This window comes from Amia ocellicauda, chromosome 6, assembly GCF_036373705.1.
Source record: "Amia ocellicauda isolate fAmiCal2 chromosome 6, fAmiCal2.hap1, whole genome shotgun sequence".
Taxonomy (NCBI): Eukaryota; Metazoa; Chordata; class Actinopteri; order Amiiformes; family Amiidae; genus Amia; species Amia ocellicauda.
In genome coordinates this window covers 28,833,117-28,854,968 of record NC_089855.1, presented here as the reverse complement: position 1 = coordinate 28,854,968, position 21,852 = coordinate 28,833,117, and the positions used below count along the sequence as shown (strand labels likewise).

General features: G+C 36.3%; 2 protein-coding genes across 3 annotated transcripts in view; one reads left to right on the top strand and one right to left on the bottom strand.

Annotated features, from left to right (window-relative positions):
- fgf14 (fibroblast growth factor 14) overlaps window positions 1–8,484 on the top strand; it is a 178,124-nt gene extending 169,640 nt beyond the window's left edge. For both annotated transcript variants that reach the window (XM_066706781.1, XM_066706782.1), the window contains exons 4-5: window positions 2,869–3,067; window positions 5,440–8,484. In XM_066706781.1, the coding sequence (XP_066562878.1) occupies window positions 2,869–3,067; window positions 5,440–5,579 (339 nt within the window). In that variant the 3' untranslated portion in view covers window positions 5,580–8,484. The remainder of the gene's footprint in view (window positions 1–2,868; window positions 3,068–5,439) is intronic.
- A 365-nt stretch (window positions 8,485–8,849) lies between these two features.
- itgbl1 (integrin, beta-like 1) overlaps window positions 8,850–21,852 on the bottom strand; it is an 86,665-nt gene continuing 73,662 nt past the window's right edge. The window contains exons 10-11 of the mRNA XM_066706780.1: window positions 21,099–21,212; window positions 8,850–9,815 (exon numbers count right to left, since the gene is read on the bottom strand). Coding sequence (XP_066562877.1) covers window positions 9,727–9,815; window positions 21,099–21,212 — 203 coding nt within the window. The 3' untranslated portion in view covers window positions 8,850–9,726. The remainder of the gene's footprint in view (window positions 9,816–21,098; window positions 21,213–21,852) is intronic.

Genomic DNA, 21,852 nt, shown 5'->3' with positions numbered 1-21,852 from the left:
AATCTAATTCCAACTGATTTAATTGGCCATTAATCTTTCAAAGTATTATTTAGTTCCCCATTTTGCATTAAAATCCAGACTATTTTTCTAGTTGAGAGTGATTTAATATGAACAGAAAATTACAAACTATTAATAGGCAGACTGCTTTGTTTAACGCTAAATGCTTGCATTCATAAATTCCAGAAATGGACAATGTAAATTATGAGCAAACACTTACAGGAAGAGGCACTTTACCGTTGTGTTAGACTCATAAAAGCCAACCCATAAAAGAACCGCAGGGGGAAAAAAATAGGAAAGAATTATATTTCTGCCAGAGAAAACAGGAGAGCAGAACCCCATCTTTTTTGATTAACTGTGCAATGGCATAACAGTGGAGGGAAGTTGTTAAGTTCTTTATTGTTTAAATAGGCCTCAATTACAAATTGCAGTAGTCCCTGCATTCACTTGACTCGTGAAATAAGGATCACTTACCTGCATAGACATTTCTTTTTTTATATGAAACAATGATAATTATAAAAAACAACAGTAATTATCATCATCATAGTTAGTAGTACTAGTACAGTTATAGTAAGGAAGTAGTTGGAGTAATTGATTATGTGCTGACGTTGGAGTATTTGTATGTTTTTATTGTGTTCACAAATGCTTCAAAATTCTATGTCAAGGACAGTAGTGCTTTCATGCAGTTTGTTCATCCCTGTGCAATACTTGACAAACAGATCCAAATTGTATATTAGTGTGGTAGATGTTCTTGTATTAAAGGCCGCATTGTAGCCTCGGAATTGTGACACAGACCGTTGCACTCTATTTATAGATCTCAAGATCTCCAGCAAAAGTTGATTTTTCCATCCAAAACCCAATTCCAATATTGAAAGTGCTCTCGACATCTCCGTGACCTGTGTGGGCTGTTTTCTTTCTAAACAGATTATGAATCTCGGCGGAAACGGATGTCTTTGTGGCTTTTAACCCCATACTCCTGTTTACAAATGGTTGACCTCAATTGTTTGTTGTGCTTTTGGGATCAATGTGAAGAACAAAATCCAGTAACAATAAGTACCAAGTAGAGTCTTCTCTACTGTCTTACAAATGTGGTTTCACTCAAATCAATGGCCCTCACTTGAAAATCAATATATATACATTTGGGTAATTGATTTGAACTTGTAAAAAAGCTGTTTCCAATCCTCCTTGTCTGATGAAATGTAGAGTTTTTGTATCAACACTAATATGTTACACAGTACAATGTGCGTTAGAATTGCATATTTAGTGGGTTTTGTAGTATTGCTGTCTAGAGAGAGGGTTATATTTATGGATGGCATTTACCATTCATCTATTTCTGTGGAAGATATTGTTCAATGGGGAGTCATCAGACCATTAAAAGCCATCACTTTGCTTTGCTTGAATGTCCATTTTATCTATAATGCACATTCACCAAGTTTTTCCCTATAACGAACATTAACACGTAGTACAGGTTTGAATTTACATGCTTCTTTTCTAATCACAAAACTATATCCTTATTTTTTATGGACCACGGTATGTATAATTCATTTGAGATATTCTATGCTTTAGAAGATGGTTTATAATGCAAGGAGGAAAAAAGCTATAATTTCCAGATTGAACCGGAAAGCACCTTTCGCTGTGTCAAATAACTTAAACTCTAATCAATTGATATAATGTGGAAGTCGTAAAAATGTGCAGGCATGTGTAAGGGGATGGTACCTAGAGATTTTATGACCATTTCTTTAATAATTTAGTATTCCAGCCTACACTTGGTCTGAGTATATGAGAAGACCTTTAATCGTATGCAAATACCATGTCAGATTTTAAATACTTGAAATGTATATTTATGGCTAATAGAGGGTTTCACTCTTGAATTTTGTCTACTGTTGCATATGTTCTTTAAACAATCCCCGCTCTGTCGGTCGCTGTATATACTGTATATGTCGGTGCTGTGCCAGAACAGAATACATCCCACAAGACTGTCGGTGCCAATTGAAATAGATATTGAGCTCAGGGTGATAAGGGAAAAAATATATATAACACCTTTCTATTAAGGTGCTTTCATGGATTAATAGATGCTGCTGCAGATGTTATTTTTAGCAGCACAAGGCAAAGAGGGGAAGATCATTACCCCTTTCTTGACTTATAAAAATGATGCCCAGACAGACTGAGAAATGTGAAAGCTGGGAGTTTTCTTCCTCCAATGGCTTCCTGCTGGTCTGTCAGTCAAAATACAAATCAAAAGCATTGTTTCATTAATACCAATTAACACAAAATGGTTGAAATGGCCGGTTTGCACAAGACATATAACAGTGTGTTTTCTGAGTGTGGGTTGTTTATATATATTTGTTCTTCTGAAACAATCATGTAAGTGTAATGAAATAAGAACACCATTAAGTGGGGTGTCTTGGAATAGTAGTGCCTAATTGTACTGGATTGAAACAGACCTGTTCTAGAATTCCCAGAATGTCAAGTCAAGGATTAGGTTTAGAAATTGTGTCTAATGTATATATTGCTTTCAATAAGCCAACACCCCCTGTTTTAGGGGAGTATTGGAAGAAGCCGGTGTATAACAAAATGCATTAAAACATGGGTGATAACAGCAATTCATTATGTGCTTTTATTAACTGTGTAACGGTGATTAGGATTCATACTGCATATGGGTGTAACTATTCATATTAAACATTTTCATTTTTGATTGCATTCTTAAGAGAGTATTTATACATGTAGTTCAAGATTGCATGAACAGTGATATGTACATTCACCAAATGTAAACAGTGCATAGGTAATCTCTTTTGGTGACTGTTTTTTTGTTGCTCTTATTAAGATACTGTAGAGTAAATGCTGACTCCTTCTCTTCTCTTTGTCTTGCAGGAACTCTTTACACCGGAATGTAAGTTTAAAGAGTCGGTATTTGAAAACTATTATGTGATCTACTCTTCCATGCTATATAGACAACAGGAGTCTGGCAGAGCTTGGTTCCTTGGTCTTAATAAGGAAGGCCAAGTCATGAAGGGGAACCGTGTGAAAAAGACAAAGCCAGCTGCTCATTTCCTGCCTAAGCCATTAGAAGGTACAGTAGAACTGGTTTCCTATATATATATATATATATATATATATATATATATATATATATATATTGCCATTTCCCATAAAACACTGCATTTAATCATGAAGGTATGTGACTGAATTATGTTTACATGGAGGAAATATTTATTTTCTTTTGTTTTTGTTCAAAACTTCCTTCCTTCCTTCCGTCTTTCCAAAAAAAGAAAGCTGAAATGAAACTAGACATTCTTATTTGTGTCCTCTCCGTCTCATCTCTTAGAAAGTCGCCCGCAGCGATTTGGCAAGAGATTGATTTCTCCGGTAAAATGGAATGAAGAAAGTGATTTACATTCCCAGTCTGAGAGCGTGTGGACCTGCTGAATAAAACACATCCGCTTTTTTCTGTGTTTCCGAGGCCATTGGGAATAATCTCATACATTTGTTTACAAACCTACGTATCCTAGGAGTTTGAAAAATTGTTGGAGGGCAAGTGATTGCTTTGATGAGCATGCAAAGTAATGTCATTCACTAGTGTTTGAAGTGAATCAACGCTACTGTGCTTTATTTCCTGTCGTCTATGTCAGCAAAATAGGCACGGGGAGACATTGTTTCGGATCCCAGAATGATGATTTTATTGATGTACTATATTTCTTAGCAGACACCTTCATCTAGGGCAACTTTCAATTGTTACAATATATCAGATTATTTTTACCTACAATTACCCTTTTATACAGCTGTGTTTTTACTGGCGCAATCTAGGTACAGTACCTTGCTCAAAGGTACAGCAGTGTTCCCCACCTGGGACTGACTCCACAAACCCTCCGCTCAGGAGTCCAGAGCCCTGACTGCTACCCCACACTGCTGGCAGCTGCTCAAATGGTGAAAATGAACTACAGAAACCAAGTTGTCTATAGGGATTCACACTCATAATAGCTGTCAGTTTTATTGGGTCATATCTCCCTGATGGAGTTTCTTGTGAATGTCTACTGTAAGACTTTGTTTTCTTTTTCTTCTTTAACTTTTATTTATTTTGGTTAGTTTAACAGGACTCTACAAAATGCGTAGGGAAAATGTTTGAACTTTCAAAATGTTTTTCTTTATTGTGGTTTGACATCCGAGAAATCTGGGGGAAATTACAAATATATATATTTATGTCTTTGACAATGTGGAAGGTGTCATGAGAAGAATGTGAACACTCACATTGAGAGGGTTTCCGAAAGGCAGTCTTTGAAAAACTGGTATCATATAATCTTTTCTCCCTCAGACTCTTTGCTCGGAGAAACAGTTGAACCTAGGAAATGTAGTTCTCATTAATGCTTGAGGATAGTTTTTTTTCACAGCACGAATAAATAACTAAACACTTTCAGTAAATTGGAGAAACAACTAAACATGAGTAACAATGCAGTGATTTAGCCCAACAAATGCTATTCAGAAACCACAACATATAAAACAACACAGAAAAAGAAATAACAGGAAGCCTCCAAGTATTCCTTTGAAGTAAGTACAGAAAAGTTGAACTTGTCATTTCTCTTTACAATCTGCTTAGATACCTCATGGCATATCCTTCAATTTATGCAACTTGCACACCTCCATCATTGCCAGAAATGTATCATTTAGGTGTCTTTCGTGATGAACATTTCATGTGGTGAGTGCTTTTGCTGCTCTGCCAAATTAAGATGACCTACTTCTTATAATCATCCTGCATAATATCAACTGCCACAATGTGATTATTTTTGTGTTTTTTTTTCTTGACGCATAATTTGTAATGGTTTGAGGATCCATAATTTATAGCTGCAGTTGTAAGGAAAGGATAAAACATCTCTGTCCATTTGGCCATGAAATTATAATAGTTTTATAGCAGAACTACAGATGCAGGAATTCTGTCAGTTTCTAGCAATTTGGGTCCATTATTTAAACATACAAAATATGTGAAAAAAATTAATTGCAAAGCATATTGTCACCATATTGATTTTCATGGTAGGCTTAATCTTATTCTGATATCTTGTGGTATTTCAATTTATGAAGGGGCCTTTGATATAATATTTAGAAAAGGAGTTTATTGAGTTCCAGTTTCAGAGGTCATAGTAAGTAAACAGACAGCAATCTAGTAGTAGTAGTAGTTTGTGGTGGCGTTAGTAGTATTACTAGTAGTAGCATCAATAATGTTTGCTTGCTTTTCACGTTACCACCACCCAAGGAATACCAGACACTCAATAAGCCAAGCACATCGAGTTATATAAGCCCTCACTGAAGTATCGGGCATCTATTCTACACCATTAGCCTACATACTGTACAGAAGCAGCCTCAACCAAGTTGTAATCCTTGTTTTTAGAAATTGTCTGCAGAAACCCTGTTCTAACGTCCACCTTTTCTTTCCCTCTCCCTCGTGTCTTCCAGTTGCCATGTATAGAGAGCCATCATTGCATGACGTTGGAGAAACTGTTCCAAAGACGGGCGTGACTCCAAGTAAAAGCACAAGCGCGTCTGCGGTGATGAACGGCGGCAAACCAGTCAGCAAGACGAGCAAGACGACATAGCCAGGTCTGCAGAGCTGAAGTGACTCGGAACGAACCCATAACACTGTTGGGCAGTTTCTCCCTGCCAGACTCAAACGCTCGCGCATCTATGGATCAGGTTCAGGCAACTCTCACTCCTCGCTGGTTTTGAACTGTGTCGCTGAAAAGGGGATCCATCCCACTGTGTTGCTACTAAATCTACGAGGAGAAGACATCTGGATAACCAGCTAAACTCTGACCATGGAATGCCCAACCGGATATGGAATGCCTTTTTAATCTTTTCTGTAACTGTGACAATCCATGAGAATGATGTATTTCACAGCCACATGCGGTACCTTGCCTGCTGATGGTTACCCATAATTCCCCCTTTTTTTCCCTGTTGCAGCCAAGTCCATGTAATTCTGATCTATTTTCTATGCGACAGTACACCAGCTACGTTCTGGGTAGATGCTGTAAAGCTGTGATAAAATGGACTGTCATCCTCTCTTTTGTATGAGTATGTTCTCTCTCTTTCTCTATCTCTCTCTCTCTCTCTCTCTCCTCACTCTTTATCTGTGTCCAATACTTTAGAACTTTTTGCAGGGGCTATGTGTGATTTTCTAATACACACACAAAACACACAGACACACAGACACACACACACACACACAGACACACTAATGGGACACAAGGAATAGAAAGACGCCACAGGTGGCTTGGTTCCAGAAAAGCCTTCAGGAAGGTTCAATTAAAACACTTTTGACAGACCACATCTATAAAGAGAAAGGACTCAGTGTCTGAGGCTCAGTATTGATTTCACTTATGATTAAAAAAAAAAAAAAAAAACTTGGTGGAGGCTGATAAATTGCTCCCGAAGCTGGCATTAATTGAGAATGAATAATGCCAACCACAATCAATGTAAAGCTCTCTGATGAGTGTGGAGGTCTTCGTGGGTTGTCTATACATATCACAAGCTTATTCCACCAGTGGTGGCGTTTGCCTTGCCCAGTAAATAGGAACTTGAGTTCTATTTTTCTTTATTTTTTAGAGCGTGGGCTCTAGGAAGATCTATAGGCCTTGTAGGCCTCCAGACAAGGCCCATTCTTCACACACTGACCCTTCTTAAACGATGAGCTATGCTTATGGCTATTGAAGGGGTCATGCTAGCTGCAGCCAGTTACAAAAAAAAGTCTACTTTAGTCAGTGTGGGTAAATGCTGAATGTAAGTAGGTGCCATTAATATTGGCTGCATCCCCGTCCCATCAGCAAAGCATGGGCAAGGTTAGTGTTGTGTTCTTTCTTGCAGCAGCAATGCAAGAGATAGCTTCTATTATAATGTTTTCACTGTATACTAAAAAAAAAAAAAAAAAAAGAGAAACATAATTTTTAATAACTAGAAATTATGAGATATATGAGAGGATTTTTCTTAGCTCAGCATGCAGAGTCCAGTACTGCTCATATTGGCCCATGTGCCTGTGCATACCTCTAACCCAGCATGCAAAAACATGTACCCAGTCAGTGCTGGGTTAAAGGTGCCTCACAATCCGTCCACATCCAGTAGAAATCCAGTAGCATATTCGATTGACAAAGTACACATCACTTTCTCCTTCTGTTTCTTTCAGAGATTGATCCTTACCAAAGTGTCGATGTCCATTACAAAAACAAATACTACTAATAAAGGCAACAAACAAAGGCTTATATATATTTGTTTCTTTTTAAACAGAGAATATGGTTTGTGTTCTGATGAAAAAAATCGAAACAAATCTGTCTTGTTTTGGCCTTTTCCGTCCCCTCTGGGAGCTCTGATTGATGCATTTTGGGATTTCACAAGAAAATATGTGAAAAGGGTGCGTGTGCCCAGAAGATTTCCCCAACTGTTCATGTGCATGCTTAAGAGGACACATCAGATGGTTTGCTTTGCAAGACCAAACTACTCCAACATGTTTAATCCGAATCACTATACATCCAGGCACATCTTTGGTTCTGACTTTAATTGGCATGTCATTGTAATGCAATTGATCATCCTACCCCCCCGTCAGCTTAATTTCACTTTTGTTCGGATCCGTCATCCACAGTTTATCAAGAATTTCGTGAATCGATCAACAGATTTAGTATAAACTTGTCTTGCTTTAACGATTTTCATAATAGTTTTATTAAATAAGAGTTAGTATATTGTTATACAGTAGACTGATGCTATGCTGCTAAATGGCAACTATATTAAGACTTTAATTTGAAATATTTATAATTTCTGGAACATATTGGAATTTACAAGCTAGTTTCTTATTAGGAGAAGTGAAGCACATTAGCTAGAGTTCAATATTTAAGTCTGTACAAAGCTACTTTAATGCTATAATAAAATACAGTGATATGCACAAAGGAGTTTTACATTTTAATTCTATATAGGGCTGGTGTCCCACATCCACATAAAACAAATCATAGTTTTCAAATGTGAACCCTACATGCTGGGCTATACTTGCCCTGCAAACCAGTTGACTGGTTAAATGAAGGCTGAATTTATTTTTGTAAATGACTAGCGTGTAAATGTACACCTCTGTTCTCTCAAATTTTCTTTTTGTTTCTGTTTTATACGGGTTGTCTGTGATGGTGTTTATTCCTATGAACGGTTGTCTTTGAACTGTTTTTTTTTTCATTTGTTTCTTTTCTCTTTGAGTTCTCTTAACATGTTGAAACATTATAGCGGAAGAGGGTCCTTATGATTTTTGCTTTGGTTTTAAAACCTTTATTTTGTCTGTTGTTTCATCTGTTGCATGGGAAGAGGATGACATTGATGAACTGCATGTAGTAGGCTATGTGTATCAAGAACTGTTGGTATGTACTGCTAACTTTACATACATATATGCAAAGAGTTTGTCTGCACTGTACAGTTTGTGTTTATTTGTTGTATACCCAAATACAACATATTGAATAAAATATTTATATAAAGGCGTACTGTAACATCAGTAACAAACTTAATGCAATAGAATATGCAGTACAGAATTGCAACCCAGCCAATATAGAAGAGTTCAAAATAACAGACAGGCTGGCAATTATAAAATAGCATGAAAAGGCCAAAGTAGATTGAAATTTTCATTTCTTGCAATTTCTTTTGTTCCCACAATGCACCTTCATTTCAAGGAGAACTGTATATATCCTGTGGCAATGCAGCACACAGTACAAAAAGGCTCGGGTGTGTATTTCTCATCTTTATAAGTGACATTTATAATATTCCTGCATGGAAATATGAAACCATACAGTCTGAATTTCCTGCATTCCCACTGCATGTTAAATTAAGCATTCAATAACTCTCCAATATATGCTCAGTACCAAAAAGAGTTTAATCTGACACACAACTACTCAAACTGATGTGTCTCGAAGCCTCCAGACAAGCTGCTGATGAATATGAAATATTTTGTATTTTAACAGTGACTGTAGAAAAAGAATAATAATTATTCAAATGGTTTATTTAATAATATACACCAATGCAGATATTCCCTTCACAATTATCTTAAGGTGAAACTGTATTAGAAGAGAAATTTGTTTTAATTGTTTTGCACTATTTCCATGCAAATGTTGTGGCAACCAGCATTTTCAAATTAAATACTATTATTAAAAATAGCAAATACACTTTGCCTGCCTCTAATGCAGGGCATAGGTTAGTTTTCACAAATCCCATTTGGGAGATGATATCTACAAGACATGATAATATTTTAAAAATAATTAAATGTATCAGTTTAGAAAACAGTTTTCTTTCACTGTTTGGATTCTATCCATGTGTCTGCAACTTCATTATGTGTTGCTTTCCAGAATATGTAAACATTCTTATACATGTTTTTTTTTTTTTTTTTTCGTACATATATAGTTGTACTGGGAACATAAACATGGGTTACAAGGTAATGTGTCTACAAACATAGAAAGAAAGAAAATAGAAAATATATACAGGATAACTGCTTTTACTTCCACAGTTGTTTTACTTGCATTCAACAATATAGTTTTAATAAAGATAATTTGTAACCAGTAATTTGAATGCTGTTTTACAAGTGATAAGCAGAAATCCGAATGAAGAATTATATCCAAGTGTTGAGTGCTTTCTCTTTCCTTGTCTTCAAGATTTACATTATCTGTCGCATCTCTAGCTGTGTTCTTCAGCAGCCTTTAATAACAGCTCAGTCTTTTAAAGTGTCCTCCTGTGTTAGTATTCGTTTCCAATCCAAATCTCACAAGCATTCCCCGTCCAGCCGTCCCAGCAGTCACAGTTTCCACAGTTACACACCCCGTTCCCTGAAATCAGAGCGGAAAAGAGTGAGAGTCAATTGAAATCCAGTCTATCCCCCAGACTGCCATCCTAGCATCCCTTGAGTTTTCCCCAGCTCCAGCAAAGTCCCCTGGCACTTTGTTTCACATTCCTGTCAAAAATAACACGTAAAGACCCGGCACAGAAATAATGTGTGTTAAAGAAGGTAAGGACATCCATTTAAGGTGGCATGTGACCACAGCACAAATAAGTTTGTGTTCAGTGATTGTACGCTTCTTAAACACTAGGCTATCAAGTTCTCTTCAAACCCTCACAGAACCTCACACTCCTCCAGTGTTCCAGTTTGTGTAGTGAATTTCACTGGACTGTGGATTTAAAATTGTGCAGAAAGAAACTTTAGATTCCAATGTACTGTGTAGGACCAGGGTCTGGTGTTAATTTTGGCAGCTATTTTAGATTTAGTTTTAGTCTTACTCTCTTGACTAAAATGTGTATCAGTTTTAGTCACATTTTAGTCATTTCATCTTTAATTAGTTTTAGTTAATATTAGTCATTTTAGTTTAGTTTTAGTCAACTTAATTTTAGTCACATTTTAGTCCATGTATTTATTTTTCCTTCATTATCATCATTATGCTTCATGTCTGATGCCAGATGTTTACATCAATTAGTGGATGGATGCAAAACATAAACATATTGATTGACTTGATTTGAAATCAAGCTACAAACAGCTTTTATAAACTTCATGGTCACCAATTTCTGTCATTCGTTTTTTGAAATCTCTCTTGAAATAGAGTTAGAGTTACAAGAACAGTATGGAAGCATATAGTGGACTTTATTCAAATGTTAATGTAATCCCATAATTGCATTTTCATTTTCCATTTATGCATGCGTTATTTAGGTAAAAATGCAATTACAATCATCCCATTTGTATTTTTATATTCCAGTACGCACATTCGCTGTCAATATTAACATTTTGCATTAACATTTCATTTTCAACTTCTGACCGGCCACCTCGCAAAATACTGAAATTTATGTCCAATAGTCTTGAGTTGAATTTTCGTTTCGTCACATTTTAGTCAACTAAAATTAGAAGGCATATATTTTTAGTTACCGTTTTCTTCCCAGTATTTCGTCTCGTTATCATCATAGTTATCGTCACTGAAAAGAGGTCATTGATGAATATTTTCGTCATAGTTTTCGTTGATGAAATGAACACTGCTGGACACAACAGGCTTTTGGGATGTCCAGGGCAATTTCCCAGGACATGCCTGGGACAGTTCAGACAGGAGAGGTGTAAGCATTGTGATCAACACCCGTCTCAGCGTTTAACTCCATTAAACTGCAGACAAGAGCCATCATTCCAAGCTCTATCTGAGCTGCTGTAGATGTGTGTGCTGTTGATTTTTATTCATGAACAGAATAACTATAGATATCGAAACATGAGCTAGCCTATAACACACTCGACAAAAAACAGTTAATTTAAGATTTTACAAAAAAGGTGTTTTCTTTGGCACTTTGTATTTCACACAATTTTAGAAATACATGATTCCATTGATAACATCAGAGAACATCAAATCAACACTGTGGATGTAGCCAAGACAGTATTAATGTATTATGTGTTAACAAATTAAGTTATTTTTATAAAATAGTATCATTAATACCCAGAGTTATTTATGTAACTCACTTTGTTTTCCACGTATTTAAAAACAAATACAAATATGAATTACTGTATATGTATTACTGAGCTATAATACAACATATTTTGCACACAATGACTAAAAGCTTTTTTCTTTCTTTTTTAACAGTTCTACCTGATGCACACTCTTCTCCTCTGGGCATTGGTGCTTCATTTTCATATTGTTCTTGCTATGTTCTAACACAGAAGATGGAGAAAATATATTTTCTAGTTCCAGCATCACAGGCAATGGTTAAATATATGACAGGGCCCTGTTATGTTTGTTTCTAAAGGTTACTGTATCCCTGAAGGTAAAGTTTATCTTGCAGGGAATCTATTGTTGTAGAGAAACTCACAGCAGGTACAATATTAACCTACAAAACTGGATGGCATAAAATGTCCAGGTTATGTATCAACATTTATTTTGTTTTCATTGCTACTTTAATTAATATCATGTTGCATTGCAGGGCCAGAACAAGATAAGACTTGATCACACTAGGGAATGTACATCAAATAAGTGTTGTAGGGTGCAGCAGAGACATGCCTTGGTGAAACAGAACACTGTGTGATATGTAAAATACATGTCAAGGACATTGCTTATTACCTTGCAGTTCCAGACATGTTCGGTTTCCAAACTTGATTTGGGATTTGCAGGGAAGACTACCTTATTCATTTTGTATATCTTGCCAGACAGGGAGGTTTGATAAACAAGGCTGAAGGACAACCCCTGCAAAACTGACTCAAAGATGATCTGTCAACACACTAAGACTATACAAAGATGTACTAATTGATCCAGTAAGATTTATCAATAATAATATTACACTACAACACAAACCTCAGTAATTGATGGATCAGTTTCTTTACACATCAGACTTCAATCTATTATTGCTGGGATTCGATTTGCCACTTATATCTGTCGACATAAGGTCTCCGAAATAGTTTACTGCAGAGAAATATTTAATAAAACAGATATTATTTGGTGTCACGGAAACTTTGAGTTTGAGTTTGGTTTCTTGAAATGTATATATTTTCTTAAATAAGATTTTTATTTTTATTATCTAGGAAAAATACATGTTTCATTAAATGAATGCAAAGCAATTAGAAGTGATAACCGCTATTTATTTTCACAGTTCACATTTTAATATGGGGCATGCAATGGCCAAAGAAAATCAAAAATAAGTATAATTGTAGAGCAAAGAGATTAAAAAGACCACACCACACCATCTTCTACTCTAATGGTTATGATCTTAAAGTATGTCTTGTCCCAGAGTGATGAGGAAACTACTTAGGCCAGGGTTAAATTGAGTACCAGACTTTATTATTCATAAGACATTCACACACAAAAGAAGTCATTTAAGTAAAAGCTGGGGTGGCTTTGTCTTTTTGTGTCTGGCGTTTTAGTTAAAAATGTATTTACTCTAGTGTAGCTTTCCCTCAGCGTTGGTCAGTCTTTAGCCCGGGAAGCATATTATACCAATACAAAACAGAGCAGGAAAAATGCTGAACTCTCAAAGCTGAATATTTCTTTCAAACCGGTGTGCTTTGCTAGACCAACCGAGCTATTCATCAGAGTTCTGTGCATCAGGCGATGGGAATGTCACCACAATTTCAATCTTAATGAAAAAACATATTCATCCTCCACACAAGCCTAGAATATAAAGTGTGCTGTATTTCTCATTGTTATGCTGGCTCAAAGGGTAGAATCCCCCTGAGAGATTAAAGTTGTATTAATAATGAATTTCCTTACCATTATAGCAATCTTAATAGGCATGAATTTAAAATAATAGAATTGGTCAGAAACAACATTTTTTAACCTAAAGCAATCTGAACTCATCAGTTACACATCCATAGCTATGTTTATTTGTCTGGATAAACACTGTGCAGGAATGCAGCCATTGGAAAATCAGGTTTCAATTAATAAGGAGGGGCTTATGTTGACCCAGCATTGTTTTAGCACTGTGCATGTGTTTTTTTGTGACACAACATTTACATGCTTCTTCTGAAACATGCCTGTGATGCAGGAGACAATGCAAACAAATTAGCTCTGGTGCAATTTAACTATTTATTGCATGCAAGCAAAAATGCAAGAATTAAAAAAACACAACCATAAAAAGCAAAAATAAATAAATAGTTTGCAATAGACACTTCCATATTGCAACCATCAACAACTTTCATTACAGTAGATATATATGCAGGGTTGGGGAGAAACGGAATACAAGTAGCGGCGTTACATAATCACCTGTGTTCCGTTACGTTCCTCCTGTCAGACAAGTATTCTGATTACCGATACTTTTAAAAAAGAGTAAGAGTTTACTGATTACTTAAACATAATTTACATTAAGCTAAAGTGTACAAGTGTAAGGCAAACTGAAGGGGCCCGTGTGTAGTATTTGTGCAACATAGTCAGCGCTATCAGCCAGTAACACGCAGCTCTGCGGCCGCTGTGACGACACTGTGCGCAGGGGTTTAACTGCGCAAGTACAGGCAATTGTTCACTTCCAAAGAAAGAAAACGCAACAAATATTAAAGTGCAATACAAGATGTGCCGACCACGGGACAATGTACTGTCTGCTTCCCTTAAAATAATAATAATAATAATAATAATAATAATAATAATAATAATAATAATAATAAAACATCTGGAGGTAAGATTTTATGTTTTAAATGTGTGCAACTGTAATACAATTATGCTTGACATGCGAGTAGAAAATACGAATTTTAATCACAATTATAATTAATACGATTTAATAATTACATCTTTTTATGAAAGCATAATAAGCAAAACGGCAGCACAGACATAGTATAACCAAAAACGTCATCGATAGTTTGTATTTGCAGTAATAAGTTATCCTATCTTAATGTAATATACATCCACGTACATTACAAATAGTTCCTGTGCATCCTAAGCTGGTTCTGTGACCTTAACAATGAAAGTATTCATATATTATTGCATTCATATAATACCAAAATAACATCATACAACGTGTTTATAGCCTAAAACAAAACACATCGCACAGACGGAATAAAGTCCTGTGCTCTGTACAGACTGCGTGAACTCTTACAAACCCACAGATTTCACTTAAAAGCAGGTGAGACGTCAATAACGTGTTCATTGCAGAGCCCCCCTAATTAAGACTTGGACCCCCGAAAGAGGCAAAAATAGAAGGATGGGGGGGTCGAAACACGAATATATCGTAACGTAAAAAGGTAACCAGTATTCTGTAACGCAATACTTTTTAAAAGTAACCCTCCCAACCATATATATATATATATATATATATATATATATATATATATATATATATATATATATATATATGTATACATAATTTCTCAATCAATGAATCAATGCACATTAGCTCTATTTCTTTGCTTAAAGAAGCCTTATATTAGTGGTCCTCAATCCTGGTTCTGGGGTTCATGTTGGTTCCACATTCCCTCTTGCTTAGTGCATAAGAAATAACTCTGTATGAGCCAAAATGGCGTCAGTTACATCATCCAGACCGAGTATAGAGTGCCACCGATTACGCTGTAAAAAATGAGCTTATCCGTTTATTCGTCCGTATTCATTGGGTACGTCTGCCAAACAAATACCAAAAATACAATAAATCACTATGAGGCCAGTTTGTGTAATGTTTTATACACATAAAACATTTTGCACAAATTATTAGTAATACTTGCAAGTCATCTTGAGTTAAATCAACAAAATGACCACATTATTATTATTATTATTATTATTATTATTATTATTATTATTATTATTATTATTATTATTATTATTAATAATAATAATAATTGAGATACATCTATGCGTAAGCCATTTAACGATATTATTAAACCAATAGATTACATTTAATTAGATTAATCGTGTTGGCTAAATAATTTCCGGGATTTTAAATACATATTTGTCACAGCTGTATTTAATTGAACCCAGTCAAATATAGACTTTTCCTGGCTTTTGTGGTGTGCGGTTCTGGTTCAAGTCTCTGTAACCGCATGGGTCCGAGTCACTGAATCAGGGAACGATATGAACGATATGAATGATATAAACGAAATGAGTCGATTCACCGAACTGAACTGAATCAAATGAATCGAGACACTGAAAAGACTCGAACTGCCATCACTAGTCTCCACGTCCATCGCTCTTAGATACAGGTATGTTATTTTCATTTGACAATACATGTATGCATTAGATTGTTCTGTGTTCTAACTTCTTATCACACATTTAATAACTGTCCTGTTCGGGTGTCCAGGTTGACTTAATGAAGTCATTATGCGCTTCTTCACAATGCCATTCCATCATTCGTATAGTTCAATACATGGATTTAATGAAATATTTGACTTCTAATTTTCAACAACACAACAATTGATATTACTACAGTCCATTGTCTAGTTTAATGTTTCAACTACCACTAGGGTTTCTAATGGTGAAATGATTGTGGAATACTTGTGGACAGTTAAATGCAACTTCCATATACAAATGAAATGGAAGAAACCATACAGAAACGAAATAAATGGGAAAGAAAATATTCTAAAATGTAGAAATGTAAAATTAAATGGATTTCAGGCACAAGTCTGAGTTACAGTAGAACAATGACAACATGGTGTGACTATATAATAAGAGATGAGACTGCTCCCTTTTAATTGCCACAGTTAGACCAATAGTTAGATGCAGGTGACCTGTCAATCACACTCCAGTTTCAGGTAGCTAGTGTGGGCAAGCCTCCTTCATTTCATCTCATAGATAGTTTTTATTTCTAGATATACATATTATTCTGCATGGTTGAATCATTCTCAACATTAGTGTTTGTCACTCTTTTCATTAAGTTTGTTCCTATAATGTATACACATCAAGCCTCGTAGAAAACACTGTATGGAATTATGTATTTTAAAGAGTTACTGTGAATCCTCCTTTAAACTCCACCAAGCAAGCATCTGCAAATGGCAAGACTCGGTTTGGAATGCAAAAAGCATTTTCCTCGTTAAAACTGGCTAATTTGGGATGCTTTGTTACCTCCACTAAAAGATCTGGGGTAAGAACATGCCTAACTGAAACATCATTGCTTTGAAACAATGTAACATTATACAATGCTCAGGCTGCAATTATTTGATGTGCATCACAGTGCATGTATTATTGCAGAGACAAAGCAAATGTTTGATTTTAATATTAGAGAGGAATTGTGTAGGAGCATTTTAAACCGCAATAGATGCCTTTCTGTAGATTGTTCTTCTGCTCTTTCCATGCATTTAATTTTCTTTCTACACATCCGTTGTAAGGACCTAATAAAGGACACATGCCATTTTCCCACATTTTAGGCAGCTTATCTCTTGCAGAAGTCCTTCAGTTGGTATGGGATTTATTGTATACTTTATTTATGTATTCTCTCCCCGTTACAACCTGGAAACAATGATTAATTTATCTGATCTAGCAGAACAGTCTTTTGATTACATAACTGAGAGCTTGGGCAGAATCAAAGCCACCACTGACCTTTGTGGCAAAACCTCCTAGTTATACAAAGGTTCAAGGTCTTTATAGTGTAACTTCAATGCTAAAGGACACTAGTCTCTCTCCTACCTTATCTGTAGGTCAGTTAACTCTAAACTCTAAACTTTCACGATAGATGTTGATCTTGGCCTCCTTTTGGATTTTCTGGAATTCAAATTTGAGTTGGGGTCCTCTGCTCTAGATGGATGATTGCAAAATCCTATTTCAACCACATTAGTGTGCATTTTAAACCCACTATTTGATGGCAGCGCTCTGTTAGATGAATGCACTTAGCCTCCAGGAAATGGATGAACAACATCAAGTGATGCCTTTGCAATTTGCTATTGGCAGATGGATTGTAGTTTTGATTAAATGTGGGCCAGGGTCTACACCATTAGTTAAATGTCACAGTGTCTACAGTAATTACAGTGTACAAGTGCTGCTGTCATTCACCAGTATGTTCTAGGACCTATAAAGAAGACTTTTTATATAAGAGACTTCAAAGAGGTTAAGATAAGCAGCTTAAAAGCCTCAAAAGCACTAAATTGGTATAATTTTAGCCACAAAATAAGTTCAAGTTTTTTCTTCTTTAAAATCAAGCAGCAGTTGTTAGTTTCTTTTCCCACAGACATTCAGAGCTGTTAGTAATTGCCATCCTTTGCCCAGATTACAAGCTGTTATTTTGTTCAGTCTGTCACTGCCCCACTGTTTTTGGCCCTGCTGGGTAACATTTCAGGATCCCTGGAGTACAGGCACTGTAATTGGTTCAGCCCCACATGTTGACCTGCTGTTTTCATGCTGAATAACTCTGTCAAGCCATACTAATTTAGCGGAACAAATCTAAGTGCATATTTAATAAGGATGAAGTTATTGTGAAGACCCTAACTTTTAAAACCGGAGAAAAAAACCTGCTCTCAAATCTCCGCTTTCACTGGGTATTCAAATGGTTCTGATGGTTTATGTGTAATATCCATAAAATATATTTAAACCCTGGTGAAGTGTACATAAAAGTTAGTTGAGCAAGAAAATGCAGGTGTGTATTTTATGCATTGATCGCATATCTTTCAAAAGGAGTTGCATACATTTCTAAATAAATGTTTGCGTTTCAATTGCAATGCTCAGTATTTACTCTTTAATATTTACAATATTTTACTCTTCAGATGCATGCAGAGCAGCGGTATTTACTAGGTTTATGACAGTACCTTGGTGGAAAATAACCTTTCACCCACCAGTCACTTCCCTGAAGTTATTGCATGATTTTGAAGAGTGAAGTGGTATGCCTTCAAAATGAAGATCCCCGGTGTTATGCTCAGTGCTTTACTGTGGGCACTATACAACATCCTGACAGTCTCTTCCCTGTGTTCTTCCTGCGATGGTGTTTCCTTTGAGAAATGGAATAAAATGTATTTTCCTGTACCAGTAGCTTTTATCCAATGCTCTTTTGACCCAGCTTCATGATTTAGTACCCATCTTAGGCAGGGTTTTATGGAACATTTTCCTCTTCTCAACAAAGGTTTTTGTCATTTTAGCTCTTCCGATCATAACGTCTTCTTGAAAGATCCCTCTACTGTCTGCTTCAGTACCAAGAGGTCTGTTGTAAACTTGAAATTCCACAATAGCACACTGACTGAGAGCATAACAAGGATTTGCCATGGACTTTCAAACACTCAATTTATGGATGTATGTTTTTTCCTTAATGTTAAATATAATTGTATAAAGAATGAGATGTCTCCAGTATACTGTGTATATAACAGTTGTTCCCAAAACCTGGTCCTAGAGGACCCCCTCCCCTGCTGGATTTTATTGCAACCGAACTCTCAATTACTTAATTTAACCCTTAATTAAATTAATAATTTGCTAAATCAGAGCCTTTTAATTATTTTAAACGGTAGTGGTTTTAAGTTAAGTGTAGAATTGTATAAATAACTTATTAAAGAACCAAGTATTTTAATGCACAAGTCAAATCTAAGCAGATCGTTATTTCAATTAAGAGTCAATTAAGTAATTGAGAGCTGAGAAACTGCCAGGGAAAGGGGTCCTCCAGGAACAGGACTGGGAACCTCTGATATATAATAGGTTCCTGTACAACAACCAGCAAGTTCCAATTTAAAGTTTTTAGAGTATTGTTTTATATTAAATTAGCAGTGATGAAATGAGAGACATTCCAATATATTTAAACTATCAATTTTGAAATCGCAGACCTGGCAGTCTAATTGATACTGCATATTGCATTTCTGTCTTGATAAAAAGAATAAAATACAGAAAGATCTCTGGCAAAATGTAACTACAAAGATGTATTGCAGAAAGCCATTATCGTAATGGTATATTAGCTTAATGATTATGAACATTCCTGTTCATCATTTGAATAAGTGTGTGTGTGTGTGTATATATATACACTCACCTAAAGGATTATTAGGAACACCATACTAATACTGTGTTTGACCCCCTTTCGCCTTCAGAACTGCCTTAATTCTACGTGGCATTGATTCAACAAGGTGCTGAAAGCATTCTTTAGAAATGTTGGCCCATATTGATAGGATAGCATCTTGCAGTTGGTGGAGATTTGTGGGATGCACATCCAGGGCACAAAGCTCCCGTTCCACCACATCCCAAAGATGCTCTATTGGGTTGAGATCTGGTGACTGTGGGGGCCAGTTTAGTACAGTGAACTCATTGTCATGTTCAAGAAACCAATTTGAAATGATTCGACCTTTGTGACATGGTGCATTATCCTGCTGGAAATAGCAATCAGAGGATGGGTACATGGTGGTCATAAAGGGATGGACATGGTCAGAAACAATGCTCAGGTAGGCCGTGGCATTTAAACGATGCCCAATTGGCAATAAGGGGCCTAAAGTGTGCCAAGAAAACATCCCCCACACCATTAAACCACCACCACCAGCCTGCACAGTGGTAACAAGGCATGATGGATCCATGTTCTCATTCTGTTTACGCCAAATTCTGACTCTACCATCTGAATGTCTCAACAGAAATCGAGACTCATCAGACCAGGCAACATTTTTCCAGTCTTCAACTGTCCAGTTTTGGTGAGCTTGTGCAAATTGTAGCCTCTTTTTCCTATTTGTAGTGGAGATGAGTGGTACCCGGTGGGGTCATCTGCTGTTGTAGCCCATCCGCCTCAAGGTTGTACGTGTTGTGGCTTCACAAATGCTTTGCTGCATACCTCGGTTGTAACGAGTGGTTATTTCAGTCAAAGTTGCTCTTCTATCAGCTTGAATCAGTCGGCCCATTCTCCTCTGACCTCTAGCATCAACAAGGCATTTTCGCCCACAGGACTGCCGCATACTGGATGTTTTTCCCTTTTCACACCATTCTTTGTAAACCCTAGAAATGGTTGTGTGAAAAATTGAACAGGTGTTCCTAATAATCCTTTAGGTGAGTGTACATATTGAAGTGGAAACATCTTGGGGAGACCTTCTTCCAGGAGTCGATCAACGAAGGCTGATGATGATGATGATGATGATGATGATGTATTACAAAGACACTGCAGGACTCGGATGAGCTAGTCACACGATATTTTGCATGTTGACGTGGCTCAAACCCGATGCGATGTGTTCTCCAATATAAGATGTTGATTTTTAGACACGAGACAGCTTCTTGTATAACATGACACTCTTGCTTTTGTCTAAACATTAGTCTACTATAGTGTTACTGCTCTAATTGTTGAAATTAGAAGCTCTGCCGCATGAAATTAATCTAAGGCCATTCCTAATACATTTAATTTTCCACTTCACTCATCAATTGAACATGTAATGAGAATAGCTTGCTTCAGAGATTGCATGAAATTCTTGAATCCAAAACAGTTATTTTGGGGCTTGGATGGCAAATGTTTACGCTCGTCTATATAAATATAAAAGAAAGTTGCCCATCTTTCTATTTTTTGGGGGGGAAGTTCCAGAATTGCTGCTGTTTGTCTGTTTATAGACTGGCCTCTATTGTTATGCATAAAACACAATGCATTTGAATAAATCATTCGTTTTTGTTAGTTTTTATTGGCTCTCCTTTCTTATTTTCATATGTACTGGGTTGTATTTTGCAGGAAAGTCAAAATTTTGATATAATCTGGCCCCATTGTCTTTAGCTGCAGGGCCACAAGCATGTATTGGTGCTTTAGACATCATTAAGTACCTGTGCAGATCAGACCGTCATGCTTGTCACATTCTCTGTCATCGCATTCGCAGAACTCCCCAGAAATGTACCATTCCTGGGGGGAGCAGATGCATTTCCCGCAGTGACAGGAACCTAAAAGAATAAGACATCCAAGGAAGACAACTTATAATTTATTCTAAACAATGTGGATCTAAACAAAAACAAGAACACATGCTCAAAGGTTAAATGCATACTTATAACAATGCATGTCTTAAAGATGACCTGAATGCTGCACATATCAGAGCTTTCAATTATGGTATGCTAGCGGGCAGGTCAGGATGACTTGTAATATAAAATCAAATACGACTTAATGACTTCTCACATATAAGTTGCTGCTTTTCCCAAGAGACATGCAGTTTGGTAGGTTAATACAATTTAGAGGAGTATACTAAGAAGTGTTTGTAATGAAATGCTGCAGCTTTGATGGACTTTTTAACTGACTTGTTTATCTTCTTAAATAGTGCGTCCTTTGAGAAATACAAACAAATTGGACATGCCATTATAACTGACAATTTTCTTAATGCATGTTCCCACTGAGTCCACATTTGCACAGAATAATATTGAACATTTACAATTGAAGTATTGATTACCAGCATTGTTAAAAGGAGGTATGTATCTCAGTGTGTTGTATACACCAACATAAGTAAAAAGAGTTTGGAATTTGGATCTGGATCTTGCTTTTGTGACTTCACTTATTCTATGTTATTGCCGAGAGTTCCATTGTTATATACAG